The 20,224-nt window shown below is 40.7% G+C and overlaps 1 protein-coding gene across 10 annotated transcripts in view; it reads left to right on the forward strand.

Annotated features, from left to right (window-relative positions):
- The window catches only part of CFLAR (CASP8 and FADD like apoptosis regulator), a gene marked incomplete at its 3' end in the record, with an annotated part of 68,349 nt that overhangs the window by 18,844 nt on the left and 29,281 nt on the right, over window positions 1-20,224 (forward strand). For all 10 annotated transcript variants that reach the window (XM_082397115.1, XM_082397120.1, XM_082397117.1 and 7 more), the window contains 4 exons: window positions 803-888; window positions 3,838-3,895; window positions 6,895-6,944; window positions 7,630-7,711. In XM_082397115.1, the coding sequence (XP_082253241.1) occupies window positions 803-888; window positions 3,838-3,895; window positions 6,895-6,944; window positions 7,630-7,711 (276 nt within the window). The remainder of the gene's footprint in view (window positions 1-802; window positions 889-3,837; window positions 3,896-6,894; window positions 6,945-7,629; window positions 7,712-20,224) is intronic.

The raw sequence follows: 20,224 nt of genomic DNA on the forward strand, positions 1-20,224 counted from the left end.
GTAGAGATCCATGTGTTGGACGGGTGGATGGAACAGAACCCGAAGGTCCACAGCTCCCACCAGCCTGTGGCTAGAGATCAGAACCCTTTATATCCTCCATACCCCCTATCTGCTAACTTCATCACCCAGCACCCCTGACCACAGAGTCTTGGCCCTCTGCAAAATGCCACCAAGCAGCTCTTAACATTCTGGTCTTCAGGAAAGAGTCTGCACCCCCATTTTCTGTACTGGCTGGTGGCGCTGTGGGCACTCAGGGCTTTTGAGTCTATGCTGAGCCCTGCTGCCTTGCTCTAGAGTTTGGCCTGACTTGGGATGATATCCTATCACTGGGGTCCCATAACTGCCCTGCATATGTCTCCAGTTGCACAAAACCTCCTCATGCAAAAGGGCATCTTTTCTGCTGAGAACCCCTCCTCCCATAAAGGGGACCAGCTCACCCTGGCCTTCTCTCTCATGGCACCCCTACCTGTTGTCTTTTAGACTCACAGTCAGCGTGGGCTCTGCTAGCAGTCTACTACCACCACAGGGCATGGCTGATACTCAGTGATCTACACACAGCCCTGCCCCCCGCCCCCCCCCCACAATGGCTGATTCAAGATCAAGAACAGGAGTAGCATTTTTAGTCTGTTCTTAATGACATTGATAGAAGAGTCATCTGATCTGATATTTTGAATTCAGTAAGGTGGCTGGAAGGTTTAGGGTATTTTGAAAGATCATGATTGACCCTGAACTGAGCCACTGTTGAAGATTCATTTGATGATAATTTGTAAATCTTAACTCAGAGCCTGTCTTCTGCTTGCAGCTCAAGGAGTGGAAACAAATTACGTAAATGCTCTCCAGGCATCTCTGCCAAGCTTGAGTGTTAAGGATCCTTCATATAACCTAAGGGTGAGTCTGGAGCAAATGTGTGGAATCCCAGCATGAAACAGTTTCAGAACTTTGATAAAAATGTACATATTCTCCCAGCATGTACTTTGCTTAATATCTGAAAAAAATTGTGACAGAAATGTGCATTTGTTTTAAAATATGTATAAATTCTTATAATTTCAAAGCTAACATGTGTTCATTGAAATAATTTGGAAAATACAGAGAAATATATATAAAGGGAAGGAAATAAATCACCTCCATGTTAACAGTTATTCCCTTCTAGTCTTTTTGTTTTCCTGTGTGTGTATCTACATATACAAACATTTTTTTCATTGTTCACTTGTTCCTTTGAAAATTTAGCTTCTTAAGTAAAAATAGGTAGGACATGCCCATGGACAAAGAATTCAAAATGTGCTAAAAGAATTTTTAAAGTATATTTCCTCTTACCCCAGTTCCTTTCCCCAGAGGCAGCTATTGGTAACCATTTTCTTCTATCCAGAGATAGTCTTTGCAAATATCATATTTAATTTGTATTTTTTTCTTCTGTACAAATGGTAGCACACTATGCCCACTTCCTGATCTGAGAATTCTTGGAAATTGTTTCACATGAATCATACGGGACTGCCTTTATTTAATCATTGTTTTTAATGATTGAACATAGTTTCACTTTCTAGATGTATCAATATGTTTAGCCTTTTCTTGTATATGTGGACTTTTAGATTATTCCCAATCTTTTGTTATAAAACAATACTTCAAAATAAATATCCTTGTATTTACCTCTCTGTGCCTTTGCTTTTCATTGAGCTTATTTTAATTATTTCAACAGAAGTGTTTTTGTTATTGAGTGATGTTACTGAGTGATTGATTTGTGACCGTAAATAATATGTAGTCACTTCTGGTTGTTGTGTTAGTCAGTGGTGCAAGGTTATCATGAGAACTGTGCTTTGGTTAATCTTTTATCTTGAGAAGTTAACCTTAGTGTAATCTCATCCTCATCCTCATTCCATATAAGGATATGTGGAATTTGTAGTCAGGACTTAGACCACAGTTTATAATCTGTGATTAAATCATAAGCACTTTCATAAAAGTATGTGATGAACATATTGACTATACCTGTAATAAAAATAGTTTTGTGGAGAATATAATCTGTAAGAGATACCACTAAGCAATAGAATTTCAGAGCTCAGATGGATGGTAAGCATTATACTGTCCAACACCCTCATTAAATAAATAAGGACATTTAGGCCTAAGGAACATTAAGTGACTGCCCACCTCTACCTACCGCCAGACCTGGGCCAGTCCATACTCCTTTCTGTACACCATGGTGTGTTTAATAAACTACATGGTATCGTGTCATAGCTTAGATATATCTGTCATTTTTGTCAAGAATTAAATATGCTTTTCTTGTCCTTCTGAATCTCTATGATACCAAATCATGAGAGAAAACTGATTTAGGATTCAGATCCAGATTTTCTGGGCTTTCTCTGCTATTGTCTATCTAACATAAATTATACTGTCATTCTTAGTTAAAAGCCTGCCATATTTTTGTTATTCTTTCTATTTTGTTAATGCAAGTAATTGTATTCACTGTCCATATAGCCTATTAGGAACCCACATGCTCTGTGTGTAAATTTTTCTTTAAATTTGCTATATTAATCTGTGACCCTGATCATTCATTCATTTAGTTAGCAGGCACTGTGGCATATGGATTCAGTGAATTCCTCACAAGATTTGGGAACTGAATACCTGGATGTTAACTCATACAAGGCTGCAAAATAACACATGATACCAACATACTATAGAATAAAGAAGTTGTGGGAATTCCTTGGCGGTCCAGTGGTTAGGACTCCATGCTTCCACTGCAGAGGGCACGGGCTTGATCCCTGGTTGGGGAACTAAGATCCCTCAAGCCGTGCTGTGCAGCCAAAAAAAAAAGTTGTGACTCTGTAATATAATGCTTTTTATATTTATCTGCAATAAATCTAGCTTTGATTTGATGTTATATCTCTTTAATAGTATGTAAAAGAGAATGCACACCTATGTGGGGTTCCAAATTCTATCTAATATCATTATCCTCTGGCTAAGTCATTGGTTATTAGTGATAAAAGCAACTTATATGTTTTTCTTTCATTTAGATGCACAGACTTAGCTACAGACACAGCTTAATAAATAGTGTACTTCTCTCTTTTGGCTAGGATAGCTTCAGAGGAGAACTGTCATTTGAAAGCTGAGCGTATCAGATGGTTGACAGTGTGTGCTATGTGTACCTTACACAGGACCTGTCATCTGAGAAGAGAAAGGGTCTGTTCAATCTTTCATTCTCTGATTCATCCCATTCTGGCCCTCAGAAAGGGTAGCTAACTTTCAAGAACCACTCCCACATGTGGCTTGTGTGTAGCTAGGCATTATAGAAAAATAATAACTGGACATTTATTAAGCACTTCCGTGTGCTTAAAAGGCACTGTGCTGAGTGCTTTGTGTACATTTAATCTTCAAAAAAATTATAAGGTAAGTACTATTATTATCCTCATTTTGAAGATAAAGAAACAGACATATAGTTAAAGAACTTGCTCAAAGTTACATAGCTAGTAAGTGGCAGAATCCCTCTCCCACTCTTAACCATACTGTACCTTGCCTCTGTGTTAAAGATCAGGTTGAATGTCAATTGCATGTTCCAACAGCTTGTTCTAACTTGGAGCTATTGTAGCAACTCTTCCTATACCATATTCTAAATGCTAGTTGAGCATATTTACACATTCATTGTATTTTCACTTTGAATTGCTACTTTGGCCATAGAATATGGATTTATGGAGTTAATGGCTCTTGCTAGCCTTCTTTAGATAATTTAACAGTGAATGTGATATTTTTATTTTTTCTTGGGTAAGAATCCTATCGAGATATTTAAAGAGGTGTAATATAATGTCTCTGAAAAATGAACAGGGAGTGTGACCTTATTTTTTATATTTGAAGCTCCAGAATGGGAGGAGTAAAGAACACAGACTCATGATGGGACAACCTGACATTCAGAGTAAGACCAGCTTTTCTTTATATTCATTCTTTATAAATGATTGATAATTCAAGTACAGAATGTTGCATTTTTAGAGTTGCCTTTCTTTTATCTACATATTTTAATTAAGTTCTCAAAATAAAATACAGTTAAACTCTTAAAATGTATTCACTGGCATTTCTAGTTATCCATCAAATTAGCTTATTTGAATTTAAACACCTCTTACTTTATCAGCTTCATCATCTTGACTATATTTTTTAAGAGATATAACATTTATACCTGAAATAGAACTATAACCAGGTCATGTTAAACATTAATCTAGCCATGGTAATGAGCCATGTTAAACCAAATATCTAGCAGCAGGAAGAAGAAAGGTTACTAAGATCTTGTTTTATAGCCCATTTAATAAATCTAGATACTGTACAGATGACATTCCCCACCCCTACAAAGAAAGGAAGAAAAAAAAACACCTAGTCATTTCAACCATAAGATTTAAGGGATTTAAGATCCCTCTCATCACTCTTAAAACATCAGCACTTGATCCCAACATTTTCAAGAAGTGTATTTTTTGCTTGTCTTGAGTCCTCCTTGAAGTGAGGGCTGAGACTCAGTCTCTTAGTGTAGTACTTAAGAACTCCCGGAGGTGGGGCTGCATAGACAGGTAAGGAGGACTCAGTCTTCCCTGAGGAGCTTGGAATTTGTGTGCAGGGGCGATCCTGAATGTAGAGAGCAGGGCAGTGGCCTGATGGAAACCTCCTCTATATGGCAACACCTCATGACTCAGCCAACATGCTGTCTGTGTGCACCTGCAAGCCTTCTGCCCAGCTCAGCCAGATGGAGCAGCTCATGCCCAGCATTCCCTATGTAAAAGTCAGCTCTCCAGCAAAAGCTGTTGAGGAGCAAATTAATTTCTGAGGTGACAGTATGTTTCTTAAAACACTGGTGAGGTGGTGAGAATTAGCTGTTTAAAATGGGAAACCTGGTAGATTTGGATAGGAATTTAAAATAATCAGTGTTGGGCTTCCCTAGTGGCGCAGTGGTTGAGAATCTGCCTGCCAATGCAGGGGACATGGCTTCGAGCCCTGGTCTGGGAAGATCCCACATGCCGCGGAGCAACTAGGCCCGTGAGCCACAATTACTGAGCCTGCGCGTCTGGAACCTGTGCTCCGCAACAAGAGAGGCCGCGACAGTGAGAGGCCCGCGCACCGCGATGAAGAGTGGCCCCCACTTGCCGCAACTAGAGAAAACCCTCGCACAGAAACGAAGACCCAACACAGCCAAAAATAATAATAATAAGAAAAATAATAATAATCAGTGTTTTTTCCATTGGGCTCCCTGATGGCAGGTTTATCCTTGATGGTAATTAAACAGGTGAGGTAAGTGAGGCTCGCAACAGCCCTGCAGATCCTTAGGAGAGCTAGTTGCCTGCTTTTGCCTGGATGTGGTTCATTTGCTAGTAAAAGAGAAAAGCATCCTGATAACTTGACCTTAATCTAATAGAAGTTTAAAATAATCAAACCAAGTATTCATATTATTTTGGACTTCCAAATAGATTTCAATTGGATGATGATGATAATAACTACAATTTATTAAGCACTCTTAGTAAGTGCTAAGTGCCCTGAACTGAGATGGACATATTACTATATTATTTTGTGTGTTTTTTTAATTCTGTTAAGCCATGATTGCTGAAATACAAAAAGATAAAGTGAAATTTCCTCTTAATTCTGAGTATCAGACATAACCACTATTAATGTTTGATCTGTGTACCTCTAGTAAGTACATGTAGGTATACGCACACAAACACATGTAAAATTTTTAAGTACGTTGGCTCCTTATTATAATATTATTCAGTAATCTATTTTTCACTTAATACATCCTGCATATCTTTTCATGTCAAATACATAAAGATTTCTCGTATCCTTTTTAACATTGTGTAGTATTCCATTGTAGGTATCATAATTTATTTAACCAGTTTCGTGTTGGTAGGCTTTTAGTTTCTTTCTAGCTTAGGGCCATTACAAACAGTCCTTCAGTACATCTCCTTGACATTTTTGCACACGTGCTCTATTATTTCCTTAGGATAAACTTCTAGAAGCAGAATGTTGGTTTAAAGGGTATTGCTAATTGTCCTTTAAAAAGACTGTTTCAACTTATACAGCATTACCATTTGAAAGTGCTCATTTCCCCCAAACCTTACCAAATATTGGCATTTTCTTTGCCTGTCTTTAGACATTATTTCTCATTTTTGCAGCAGTCATAAATTAGATGCTCATCTCTGAGATTAAAAAACAAAACAAGACAAAACAAAACCCAACACACCCTGAGACTTCAGAAACTTGCCCAAGATCACAGGACTTGTTAGTGATGGTGCTAGGGTTTCAGCCAGCCCTTTATGGCTTCAAAACTGGTGGTTTTTCCACCTCCCTGGGACTAGTAAAGTCATTTTTTATCTACAGAGGTTGCTCTAGGTTCATCTATATTTGCTAAGCCCACTGTCCCCTATCTTACCATTGACATTTTATTTTATGATCTCCCAATATCACTGGACTAAGAAAACATGGCCATCTGTTCTATAAGTGGCAAACCCACAAAAGCTTTCCCTTCTCTGTGTCTCTAAGGTTGTTCCCTTGAGGCATTGTGCACAATTTCAGCACATGCAGTAAAGCTATTGATATTGTTGGGTGGTTAATTTATTAAATTCTCCCTATCAGGTTAAAACCTCACCAGTCACTGGGTCCTTACCTGGAGAAGGGCAAGGGAGAGCCTTCTTATACTTCTATTTAAGCAGTTTTTCTACATAACCCCTGTTTAGCATGGGGACTTGTGTTTTCTTATCAGTTAGGTTTTTCAGTGTGAGATTAGAAGCTTGGGGCTGAGTATAGCTGGGGAAAGAAAAGACAGTAGGCGGAAGAAAATAGGGAAAGAAAAATGGTGTGACATAAAGAAACGCAGCCTGCAGGAACTAGGATTAGGGCTAATTCTCCTTCAGCTTTGTAAATGATTTCTCTCTCATCCCCCAGGAGAACCAGTGAAGACATCCATTCAGGAATCAGAAGCATTTTTACCTCAGGTACAGAATAAATGATCTGATTTAGTATTGTATTGCAAGCACAGTATCTGTGGAGAACACTGATGGCTTTAAAAATATCTGTCCATTAAGAATTCTTTGTAACAATAGGATGCTGAGGGTGTGCTATTCTGAGAACTCTTCTGTTCTAAAGGGGAACCTTGGATGTAGCAAAGAGAAAGATGTTCAAGTGGATTGCATTAGTGAACTTTGGAATGCAGGAAAATTCCAAAGTGGCATTTCTCTTCTCAGCTGAGTGATTGCTGAATATATAAGTAAGCAGTGACACTGAACCTTGACTTGGTCTGACTTTTTCTATGCTGATACCTCTTCTCCATAATAGAAAGGCCTCCTTTTGTATTGGTTTGGAAAGATATCACTTGCACAATCTCAGGTTACTGTGGAAACATATGACCCATCTTTTCTCTGTGTTTTAAATTATCTTTATCCCACAAAGCTACGACATGCGTAAAGAGACTGCAATTTTTATTAAAATTAAATAGAAACTGAAGTAGCTTGTTGATATTGAAGGGAAATGTCAGCTGTGATGACTTCAGCCTGTGTCTATTGAGTGACTCACCTGCCAAAAGGAAATTTAAGGAAATCCAAAAGAAAAGATCATATGGGTGGAACCTTGAGGAAAAGAACAATGTTTAGGGTCTTTAACAATCCCTGCTTTCCTTTCCAGCACGTACTGGAAGAGAGATATAAGATGCAGAGCAAGCCCCTGGGCATCTGCCTGATAATTGATTGCATTGGCAATGACACAGGTAGGTGTGAATTTTCCAGATGAACTGATGCTCCCACAGTGAGATCACGGCACACACAAGCTGTATTCAGCGAGTGATCCACACTAGCTGCTGTAACAAACCGATGCCAAAATGTGGTTTCACACATGAAGGGTAGTTTCTCACTCATGTTGCAGTCTGGTGTGGGTGGTACTGTAGTGCTTTGTTGCATGTGCTCATCATCGGAGGGCTTGGAGTTTTCCTCAGGATCCTCTATATCTGGCTGGTGGATGAAGGAAGCGAGTGGAAGGTCTCACAAGAGACTTTAGGGACAGGCCTGAAAGTGACATGAATCATTTCCACCCTCATTCCTTTGGTTAGAACTCATGTGCCCCATCCAACCACAGTAGACAAGTTGTGTGTCAGGAGGAAAATGAAAGGAGGTTGGGGGAACACATAGCGTTGTCTCTGGCACAAAGGCAAACTTTGTGAAAGTTGGTGAGCTTCAGTCTTGTCTTTCCATGCTGGCTGCTGTGGCAGGGAGGAGTCCTGGGATCCAAAGGGGGGTTTAAAATGGAAAGTGTTCTGGGCTTCAGTATTATCAGATACCCCATCATTTCACCTAGATAGACTCTGAAAGCTTTTCTGGGGAACATTAAAAATAGGATAAATTTGTGTTCCCTTAGAGGCAATGTGTCCCTTAGTTCTGTCACCCTGGACTTTGGTTATTGGCCTGAGTGTGTACTACCTGTGTGTCACCTTTCTTTGGATCTGAATCGATTCTTTTGCTCAGTTGTTGGATGTCTGACTCGAACTGAATTAGTCAGTGATGGTGCATCAAAAGAGAACAATAAGAGCCTAGATAAGTACAATAACATTTGGTTTAATTATTTATCTCTCTCTTTTTAAAAAAAAATTAATTTATTTATTTTAAATAAATTTATTTGTTTATTTTTGGCTGCGTTGGGTCTTCGTTGCTGCACGCAGGCTTTCTCTAGTTGCGGCGAGCGGGGGCTACTCTTTGTTGCGATGCGTGGGCTTCTCATTGCGGTGGCTTCTCTTGTTGCGGAGCACGGGCTCTAGGAGCACAGGCTTCAGTAGTTGTGGCTCGCGGGTTCTAGAGCGCAGGCTCAGTAGCTGTGGCGCACGGGCCCAATTGCTCTGCGGCATGTGGGATCCTCCAGGACCAGGGCTTGAACCCATGCCCCCCGGCACTGGCAGGCGGATTCTCAACCGAGGCGCCACAAGGGAAATCCCTATCTCTTTCTTGAGAGGATTGCTCGTTCTATTTCCACAGTTGTCCAGCTTCTCAACATTCTCTTAGAATGAGTCAGAACTGTCTTCTAGGCTCACTTAGAATGTTACCATGGTGAGTTTTATGGGAAGAGAATCCAAGAGAAGATCAAATTAGGAAATATTAGGCTGAATTTCCCAGGATTTTGGGTATGATCTCACTTTCTCATGGCCTATATTTGGTTGGATGTGAGAAATGCTATCTCCTGAGCTATAGATGTGTCCTTTATTTATTTATTTAATTTTATTTTTCTTAAATTGAGGTGTGGTTGATGTACAAGATGTGTTCTTTCTGTTTTAGCCATTAGTATTCACATAAGAATGAGAAAATATTTTCTCAGTGAGTAACTTCCTGCTTTAAAAGAGATTGTGTAATTGTCCTCCTCTTTTGGTTGTAATCAGTTCTGCTTCATGCGTTAGCAGGAAGTTCCCAACTGGACTTGGTGCAGGATGTGTATCTGTTGTATGAGGGGAATCACAAAGATAAAGCCATGACTTGTGAATTTGTGGCTATAATCCACTGTCTGCTTCCCTTGCTGAGTTAGAGGCCTCTTTTAGGCAGGGACTGAGTGTATATTTGTATTTTTCTGTGTTATAAGATTGTGATCAGAGTTGAGCCCTGGAATACGACTGTGTGGGTTTGAATCATGGCTCTGCCATGGCCTAGCGTGTTACCTGTGGCAGTCTTTCTAGCCTCTCTGTAGCTCAGTTTTTCTTCTGTAAAATGAGTTAATAACAGGACCCACCTCATAGGGAGGTTGGGAGGAGTGAGTGAGTCCTACCTGTAAAGAACTTAGGGCAGTGCCTGACACACACACTGTAAGCACGTACTAAATGCCAGTTAATGTTATTTGTACATTTTGTTTGTTTAATTTTAGTTGCAAACCACTGAGCTAGAACTTGCCATGGCTTTGTGCTTGGTACGTGGAGCCTGACCCAGACAAGTGAGAGACCAGAGAACTGGGGTCCTGAGGCCTGTTCTGGGCTTATAGGGGAGTGGGGCAGGTCCCCATAGCCTGGGGCTAACTGGAATAGAAGGGGTAACCCCAAGAGGGGGTAACTTCTGGGGACATACGCAGGTGGATAGCTGGGGAGACTATTCCTACTAGTCATGGTATGAGCGGGCCTGACAGAGAAAGAGAATCTGAACACAAATGCCAGGGGGAGGGAGGGCAGAGAGTGGCAAGGCCTGATGGGAGAGAAAAATGGAAAGGAGCGTAGAATCAGAATCTCTAGGAGCTGGAGCAGGGGCATCTTTGATGAGGTAAGAACAGGTGTTGGCCTGAGGTGCATTTGTACGTCTGCTTCCTTGACTCAAGCTCTCCCTGCCTCTGGGAACAATACAAATAACTGGGCTTGAGGCCACATCTACAACGCCCTTGGGCTCAGGTGGCTAACTGACAGGTAAAGAAACCAGATAGCACGCTCTTACTTCTGTTGTTCTGTGGCTTTTATCAGCTGACGGGTCCTGAATCCATTTATACACCCAGCTGAGACTCAGAACGGCAGGAGAGTATTAATTAACGTGAAATGGAAGACACAGTTTCTTCTCACACTCCTGCTCTAGGCCTCCAGCACTTCATTTTCCAATTCCCCTCCCAGCGATTTTTCTCTGAGGACTCCGGGCTGGGAATCCTGCTTGGATTGACAGTAGTCTTAATTATGTGCAACACTTTTCATTTCTTCATTTCCTAACAGCCCAGTTCGTCTAGATGATTCTGTGGGGTTTCCTTTGTCTCTTCCCTAGTTAACTTTCTCACTTGGTTAACGCTGAACATTTGGGAGGAGTGCAGGAGTCTGGCAATAAACATTATTACAGGGCTTCCCTGGTGGCGCAGTGGTTGAGAATCTGCCTGCTAATGCAGGGGACATGGGTTCAAGCCCTGGTCCGGGAAGATCCCACATGCCGCGGAGCAACTAGGCCCGTGAGCCACAACTACTGAGCCTGAGTATCTGGAGCCTGTGCTCCGCAACAAGAGAGGCCGTGACAATGAGAGGCCCGCGCACCGCGATGAAGAGTGACCCCCGCTTGCCGCAACTAGAGAAAGCCCTCGCACAGAAACAAAGACCCAACACAGCCAAAAATAAATAAATAAATTAAAAAAAAAAGAAACTGCTTTCTTCTTAAAAAAAAAACCCAAAAAACATTATTACTAGAAACGAGGGCTCTCACTTCCTGTAATAAATCTCTTATACATATCACTGTATTATCTTATTGGTTCTTTTCTCTGGAGAACCCTGACTAATACAAGTTTTTGCGTGGACATATATTTTCAATTCTCCTGAGTGGGATTGCTGGTAAATACCGCCCCCCTCACCACCTTTTTTTAAAACTGTCTCAAATTCTCTTCCTCTTCATAGCTTCTTGCTCAGGGCCATTTCAGCAGCCCACTAATTGTTCTCTCTTCCTAAGGATCTAAATCTGTCAAACCCATAAAAAAAAAAAAAAAAAGAAAGAAACTAACAATAATATGATAAGACAAACTTGAGGGTGGTAGTGATCAGGGTGTAAATTTTTTTTTTTTTTTTTTGCTGTGTTGGGTCTTCGTTGCGTGCGGGCTTTCTCTAGTTGTGTCTGAAACATTTATATTAACATATTTCCATACAAATAACCCAATGAAAGTTTAGTATTAGTTGTTTTGTTTGTTTTTTTATACTGCAGGTTCTTATTAGGCATCAATTTTATACACATCAGTGTATACATGTCAATCCCAATTGCCCAATTCAGCACACCACCATCCCCACCCCACCGCAGTTTTCCCCCCCTTGGTGTCCATATGTCCATTCTCTACATCTGTGTCTCAACTTCTGCCCTGCAAACTGGCTCATCTGTACCATTTTTCTAGGTTCCACATACATGCATTAATATACGATATTTGTTTTTCTCTTTCTGACTTACTTCACTCTGTATGACAGTCTCTAGATCCATCCACGTCTCAACAAATGACTCAATTTCGTTCCTTTTTATGGCTGAGTAATATTCCATTGTATATATGTACCACATCTTCTTTATCCATTCGTCTGTCGATGGGCATTTAGGTTGCTTCCATGACCTGGCTATTGTAAATAGTGCTGCAATGAACATTCGGGTGCATGTGTCTTTTTGAATTACGGTTTTCTCTGGGTATATGCCCAGTAGTGGGATTGCTGGGTCATATGGTAATTCTATTTTTAGTTTTTTAAGGAACCTCCATATTGTTCTCCATAGTGGCTGTATCAATTTACATTCCCACCAACAGTGCAAGAGGTTTCCCTTTTCTCCACACCCTCTCCAGCATTTGTTGTTTGTAGATTTTCTGATGATGCCCATTCTAACAGGAGTGAGGTGATACCTCATTGTAGTTTTGATTTGCATTTCTCTAATAATTAGTGATGTTGAGCATCTTTTCATGTGCTTCGTGGCCGTCTGTATGTCTTCTTTGGAGAAATGTCTATTTAGGTCTTCTGCCCATTTTTGGATTGGGGTGTTTGTTTCTTTAATATTGAGCTGAATGAGCTGTTTATATATTTTGGAGATTAATCCTTTGTCCGTTGATTCATTTGCAAATATTTTCTCCCATTCTGAGGGTTGTCTTTTCGTCTTGTTTATGGTTTCCTTTGCTGTGCAAAAGCTTTGAAGTTTCATTAGGTCCCACTTGTTTATTTTTGTTTTTATTTCCATTACTCTAGGAGGTGGATCAAAAAAGATCTTGCTGTGATTTACGTCAAAGAGTGTTCTTCCTATGTTTTCCTCTAAGAGTTTTATAGTGTCCAGTCTTATATTTAGGTCTCTAATCCATTTTGAGTTTATTTTTGTGTATGGTGTTAGGGAGTATTCTAATTTCATTCTTTTACATGTAGCTGTCCAGTTTTCCCAGCACCACTTATTGAAGAGACTGTCTTTTCTCCATTGTATATCTTTGCCTCCTTTGTCGTAGATTAGTTGACCATAGGTGCGTGGGTTAATCTCTGGGCTTTCTATCTTGTTCCATTGATCTATGTTTCTGTTTTTGTGCCAGTACCATATTGTCTTGATTACTGTAGCTTTGTAGTATAGTCGGAAGTCAGGGAGTCTGATTCCTCCAGCTCCATTTTTTTCCCTCAAGACTGCTTTGGCTATTCGGGGTCTTTTGTGTCTCCATACAAATTTTAAGATGATTTGTTCTAGCTCCGTAAAAAATGCCATTGGTAATTTGGTAGGGATTGCATTGAATCTGTAGATTGCTTTGGGTAGTATACTCATTTTCACAGTGTTGATTCTTCCAATCCAAGAACATGGTATATCTCTCCATCTGTTGGTATCATCTTTAATTTCTTTCATCAGTGTCTTATAGTTTTCTGCATACAGGTCTTTTGTCTCCCTAGGTAGGTTTATTCCTAGGTATTTTATTCTTTTTGTTGCAATGGTAAATGGGAGTGTTTCCATAATTTCTCTTTCAGATTTTTCATCCTTAGTGTATAGGAATGCAAGAGATTTCTGTGCATTAATTTTGTATCCTGCAACTTTACCATATTCATTAATTAGCTGTAGCAGTTTTCTGGTGGCAGTTTTAGGATTCTCTATGTATAGTATCATGTCATCCGCAAACAGTGACAGTTTTACTTCTTCTTTTCCAATTTGTATTCCTTTTATTTCTTTTTCTTCTCTGATTGCCGTGGCTAGGACTTCCAGAACTATGTTGAATAATAGTGGTGAGAGTGGACATCCTTGTCTCGTTCCTGATCTTAGAGGAAATGCTTTCAGTTTTTCACCATTGAGAATGATGTTTGCCGTGGGTTTGTCATATATGGCCTTTATTATGTTGAGGTAGGTTCCCTCTATGCCCACTTTCTGGAGAGTTTTTATCATGAATGGGTGTTGAATTTTGTCAAAAGCTTTTTCTGCATCTATTGAGATGATCATATGGTTTTTATTCTTCAATTTGTTAATATGGTGTGTCACATTGATTGACTTGCGTATATTGAAGAATCCTTGCATCTCTGGGATAAATCCCACTTGATTGTGGTGTATGATCCTTTTAATGTGTTGTTGGATTCTGTTTGCTAGTATTTTGTTGAGGATTTTTGCATCTATATTCATCAGTGATATTGGTCTGTAATTTTCTTTTTTTGTAGTGTCTTTGTCTGGTTTTGGTATCAGGGTGATGGTGGCCTCATAGAATGAGTTTGGGAGTGTTCCTTCCTCTGCAATTCTTTGGAAGAGTTTGAGAAGGATGGGTGTTAGCTCTTCTCTAAATGTTTGATAGAATTCACCTGTGAAGCCATCTGGTCCTGAACTTTTGTTTGTTGGAAGATTTTTAATCACAGTTTCAATTTCATTACTTGTGATTGGTCTGTTCATATTTTCTGTTTCTTCCTGGTTCAGTCTTGGAAGGTTATACCTTTCTAAGAATTTGTCCATTTCTTCCACGTTGTCCATTTGATTGGCATAAAGTTGCTTGTAGTAGTCTCTTAGGATGCTTTGTATTTCTGCGGTGTCTGTTGTAACTTCTCCTTTTTCATTTCTGATTTTATTGATTTGAGTCCTCTCCCTCTTTTTCTTGATGAGTCTGGCTAATGGCTTATCAATTTTGTTTATCTTCTTAAAGAACCAACTTTTAGTTTTATTGATCTTTACTATTGTTTTCTTTGTTTCTATTTCATTTATTTCTGCTGTGATCTTTATGATTTCTTTCCTTCTGCTAACTTTGGGTTTTGTTTGTTCTTCTTTCTCTAGTTTCTTTAGGTGTAAGGTTAGATTGTTTACTTGAGATTTTTCTTGTTTCTTTAGGTAGGCTTGTATAGCTATAAACTTCCCTCTTAGAACCGCTTTTGCTGCATCCCATAGGTTTTGGGTCGTCGTGTTTTCATTGTCATTTGTCTCTAGGTATTTTTTGATTTCCTCTTTGATTTCTTCAGTGATCTCTTGGTTATTTAGTAACGTATTGTTTAGCCTCCGTGTGTTTGTCTTTTTTACGTTTTTTTCCCTGTAATTCATTTCTAATCTCATAGCGTTGTGGTCAGAAAAGATGCTTGATATGATTTCAATTTTCTTAAATTTACTGAGGCTTGATTTGTGACCCAAGATGTGATCTATCCTGGAGAATGTTCCGTGCGCACTTGAGAAGAACGTGTAATCTGCTGTTTTTGGGTGGAATGTCCTATATGTATCAATTAAATCTATCTGGTCTATTGTGTCATTTAAAGCTTCTGTTTCCTTATTTATTTTCATTTTGGATGATCTGTCCATTGGTGTAAATGAGGTGTTAAAGTCCCCCACTATGATTGTGTTACTGTCGATTTCCTCTTTTATGGCTGTTAGCAGTTGCCTTATGTATTGAGGTGCTCCTGTGTTGGGTGCATATATATTTATAATTGTTATATCTTCTTCTTGGATTGATCCCTGGATCATTATGTAGTGTCCTTCCTTGTCTCTTGTAACATTCTTTATTTTAAAGTCTATTTTATCTGATATGAGTATAGCTACTCCAGCTTTCTTTTGATTTCCATTTGCATGGAATATCTTTCTCCATCCCCTCACTTTCAGTCTGTATGTGTCCCTAGGTCTAAAGTGGGTCTCTTGTAGACAGCATATATATGGGTCTTGTTTTTGTATCCATTCAACCAGTCTATGTCTTTTGGTTGGGGCATTTAATCCATTCACGTTTAAGGTAATTATCGATATGTATGTTCCTATGACCATTTTCTTAATTGTTTTGGGTTTGTTTTTGTAGGTCCTTTTCTTCTCTTGTGTTTCCCACTTAGAGAAGTTCCTTTAGCATTTGTTGTAGAGCTGGTTTGGTGGTGCTGAATTCTCTTAGCTTTTGCTTGTCTGTAAAGCTTTTGATTTCTCCATCAAATCTAAATGAGATCCTTGCCAGGTAGAGTAATCTTGGTTGTAGGTTCTTCCCTTTCATCACTTTAAGTATATCATGCCACTCCTTCTGGCTTGCAGAGTTTCTGCTGAGAAATCAGCTGTTAACCTTATGGGAGTTCCCTTCTATGTTTTTTGTCGTTTTTCCCTTGCTGCTTTCAATAATTTTTCTTTGTCTTTAATTTTTGCCACTTTGATTACTATGTGTCTCGGCGTGTTTCTCCTTGGGTTTATGCTGTATGGGACTCTCTGCGCTTCCTGGACTTGGGTGGCTATTTCCTTTCCCATGTTAGGGAAGTTTTCGACTATAATCTCTTCAAATATTTTCTCTGGTGCTTTCTCTCTCTCTTCACCTTCTGGGACCCCTATAATGCGAATGTTGTTGCGTTTAATGTTGTCCCAGAGGTCTCTTAGGCTGTCTTCATTTCTTTTCATTCTTTTTTCTTTAGTCTGTTCCGCAGCAGTGAATTCCACCATTCTGTCTTGCAGGTCACTTATCCGTTCTTCTGCCTCAGTTATTCTGCTATTGATTCCTTCTAGTGTAGTTTTCATTTCAGTTATTGTAATGGTCATCTCTGTTTGTTTGTTCTTTAATTCTTCTAGGTCTTTGTTAATCATTTCTTGCATCTTCTCAATCTTTGCCTCCATTCTTATTCCGAGGTCCTGGATCATCTTCACTATCATTATTCTGAATTCTTTTTCTGGAAGGTTGCCTATCTCCACTTCATTTAGTTGTTTTTCTGGGGTTTTTTCTTGTTCCGTCATCTGGTACATAGCCCTCTGCCTTTTCATCTTCTCTATCTTTCTGTAGCTGTGGTTTTTGGTCCACAGGCTGCAGGATTGTAGTTTTTCCTGCTTCTGCTGTCTGCCCTCTGGTGGTTGAGGCTATCTAAGAGGCTCGATGGGAGGCTCTGGTGGTGGGTAGAGCTGACTGTTGCTGTGGCGGTCAGAGCTCAGTAAAACCTTAATCCACTTGACTGTTGATGGGTGGGGCTGGGTTCCCTCCCTGTTGGTTGTTTTGCCTGAGGCAACCCAACACTGGAGCCTACCCGTGCTCTTTGGTGGGGTTAATGGCAGACTCTGGGAGGGCTCATGCCAAGGAGAACTTCCCAGAACCTCTGCTGCCAGTGTCCTTATCCCCACGGTGAAACAGAGCCACCACTCGCCTCTGCAGAAGACCCCCCAACACCAGCAGGTAGGTCTGGTTCAGTCTCCCCCAGGGTCACTGCTCCTTCCCCTGGGTCCCGATGCACACATTACTTTGTGTGTGCCCTCCAAGAGTGGGGTCTCTGTTTCCCCCAGTCCTGTCAAAGTCCTCCAATCAATTCCCACTAGGCTTCAAAGTCTGATTCTCTAGGAATTCCTCCTCCCGTTGCCGGACCCCCAGGTTGGGAAGCCTGACGTGGGGCTCAGAACCTTCACTCCAGTGGGTGGACTTCTGTGGTATAAGTGTTCGCCAGTCTGTGAGTCACCCACCCAGCAGTTATGGGATTTGATTTTACTCTGATTGCGCCCCTCCTACCGTCTCACTGTGGCTTCTCCTCTGTCCTTGGACGTGGGGTATCCTCCTTGGTGAAGTCCAGGGTCTTCCTGTCAATGATTGTCCAGCAGCCAGTTGTGATTCTGGTGCTCTCACAAGAGGGAGTGAGAGCACGTCCTTCTACTCCGCCATCTTGGTTAATCCTCGTGTGGGCTTCTTATTGAGGTGGCTTCTCTTGTTGCGGAGCACAGGCTCTAGGGCACGCCGTCTTCAGTAGTTGTGGTGCTCGGGCTCAGTAGTTGTAGGTCTCGGGCTCTAGAGCGCAGGCTCAGTAGTTGTGGCGCACGGGTTTAGTTGCTCCACAGCATGTGGGATCTTCCCGGACCAGGGATCGATCCCATGTCCCTTGCATTGGCAGGCAGATTCTTAACCATTGCGCCACCAGGGAAGTCCCAGGGTGTAAAATTTATTAAAAATATACTATGTGTCAGGTGCTTTGCTAATTCCTTTACAGGGATTCTCACTTAATTTTCATAAATATTACTGCAAGATAGGTACTATTATCCGCATTTTCAAGGTGAGCAAGCAGAGCACAATAAACTTCCTTTCTAACTTGTCTAGTTAAGTAATAGAGCTGGGATTTGAAAGCTTGACTGCAAAGCCTCTGCTTTTAGCTACTTTGCTGTAAGTTCCATGCAGGTGGGGAGCTTTCCCTATGTGTCTCCAGAACCTGGAACCATGCCTGGTACGTGGGAGCTCAGTAAATATTTGTTGGGTGAATGAATGAAGGAGTAAGCTCTACTGGTCTTGGTGTGTTTCTAAAACCATTCCTTTGTACCTGTAGAATTTAGAAGACTCTCTTATACCTATCTTTTCCTGTCCTCAAAAAAAAAAATCAGACTTTTATCCAAAGAGTATGTAATTTCCCCAAACCTTTACAGATTTATTCTTCCTTTATCCCATAAATGTTTATTGCACCCCTACTATTGCAGAACACCATGCTTGGGACTTCCCTGGTTGCCCAGTGGTAAAGAATCTGCCTTCCAATGCAGGGGATGTGGGTTTGATCCCTGGTCGGGGAACTAAGAAAAACAAATACTGTATGCTAACACATATATATGGAATCGAAAAAAAAAAACCCATGGTTCTGAAGAACCTAGGGGCAGGACAGGAATAAAGACGCAGACGTAGAGAATGGACTTGAGGACATAGGGAGGGGGAAGGGTAAGCTGGGACTAAGTGAGAGAGTAGCATTGACATATATACACTACCAAATGTAAAATAGATCGCTAGTGGGAAGCAGCTGCATAGCACAGGGAGATCAGCTTGGTGCTTTGAGACCACCTAGAGGGGTGGGATAGGGAGGGTAGGAGGGAGACGCAAGAGGGAGGGGATATGGGGATATATGTATACGTATAGCTGATTCACTTTGTTATACAGCAGAAACTAACACAAAAATGTAAAGCAATTATACTCCAATAAAGAGGTTAAAAAAAATAACTTAAATATAAAAAGCAGTGAATGGTATGGTTGATACACCAAATCATGTTACTGCAGTAAAAGATAAGTTTGGTAGAGTACTGAAGCAAAAAGAAATAAGTTCATATTAAAGTTTGGACACATTAGTTATTCAAATTAAAAACAAAAACAAAAAAACCCACCTTGCTTGGCCCTTTGTGAAGCAGGTATGGAGGCCATGAAGTAGAGTCTGGCCTCAGAGCCACATTGTGAACAAAGATAAGGTTATAAGGTTATTGTTTGGTGGCTCATTCTTGAGAAGAATCCTTGGAGAAGTCAGTAACCTCTTCTTGGAGCAGACATGGAGACGTAAGGTTTTGAGGCTAATTAGTTCAGTGGCTTTGTGCTTGGTGTCCTCGGTGTTGCGTCACCTGTGTCAGAGACCTAGCAAAGCTAGACCTGTGCGGGGCCCTGCTTCGAGGTGCCCTGACATAGCACTGGACTTTTGCTCTTGTGTTTGGAGCCGAGAAGCGAAAGCCTCACATCACAGACACTTGGACTCTGGACCTTGACCTAGGGCTCTGGCTGGTTTTTAGGCTGCTGAATGAAAGCTGGTGTTTGCAGATTTTAAGAGGACGTGTTTATTCCTCTCTTTTCTCCCTGCTCTTTCTGAAAAGCTTGAAGATTTTTCTGTACTTTTAACCAGGCTAAGGCTTAGATTCTTCTAGCAGATGCTGCACATTTCCCTGGGAAATCTTGCGTAAGTAAACTTCCTCTTCTAACAGAGCAGCAGTAGTCCTGAAAGCCCGAAGTTGATCGGAAAGAGCTTTGCAGTGGTGTTGATTGGAGCTTGGCTGCTCCTTGGGGTTACCCAGCCTCCTTTCCTCATTTTCCCTTAATGGAATGGGCAACAACCCAAATCAGTAGCATTTTCCTGCACTGATAGATGTAAACAAATCTCAGCAAGGGGAATCGGAGCAGCCACTGTGGCCTCTGCTCCTGAGCTTTGAAGACACGTGGTAAGTGACACATGAGATGGTAGATGGAGGCTTTGTTCCCATGGAGCGGCTACTGCTGCCTGCCAGCTTGAGTGCCAAGGAAGTGGTGTCTCCCCTCTTAACTCATGTGGGAATAGCAGACTATTAACGATAGCTTCCCTGGGGGCAAAAGACCAGGAAGTCTGTGGTGGTAAGCTTTTTTTTCTGGGCATTCTTATCCTCTGAGATCAAGCAGCCATTCAGTTGGAAAACTAGCATCACTAATGAAATTTCCCTTTAAATCAGTGCTACATAGCAAACCCTTTTTTCACAGACAGCATAAAGCTAGGGTATAAAGAATTATAGGTCCACGATCCCTTACTGGGGACCCTTGCATTTCAAAATTTTAAAGTTTTAAGAGTTTAGAAAGATGACATGGTCCATATACTGTAATTTATAGAACATTCCAGTGGGGTCTAGGGCAGTACCCCATAATCAAATATGTGACTATTTCT

Source organism: Balaenoptera borealis (genome assembly GCF_965194805.1).
Source record: "Balaenoptera borealis genome assembly, chromosome: 6".
Classification (NCBI taxonomy): domain Eukaryota; kingdom Metazoa; phylum Chordata; class Mammalia; order Artiodactyla; family Balaenopteridae; genus Balaenoptera; species Balaenoptera borealis.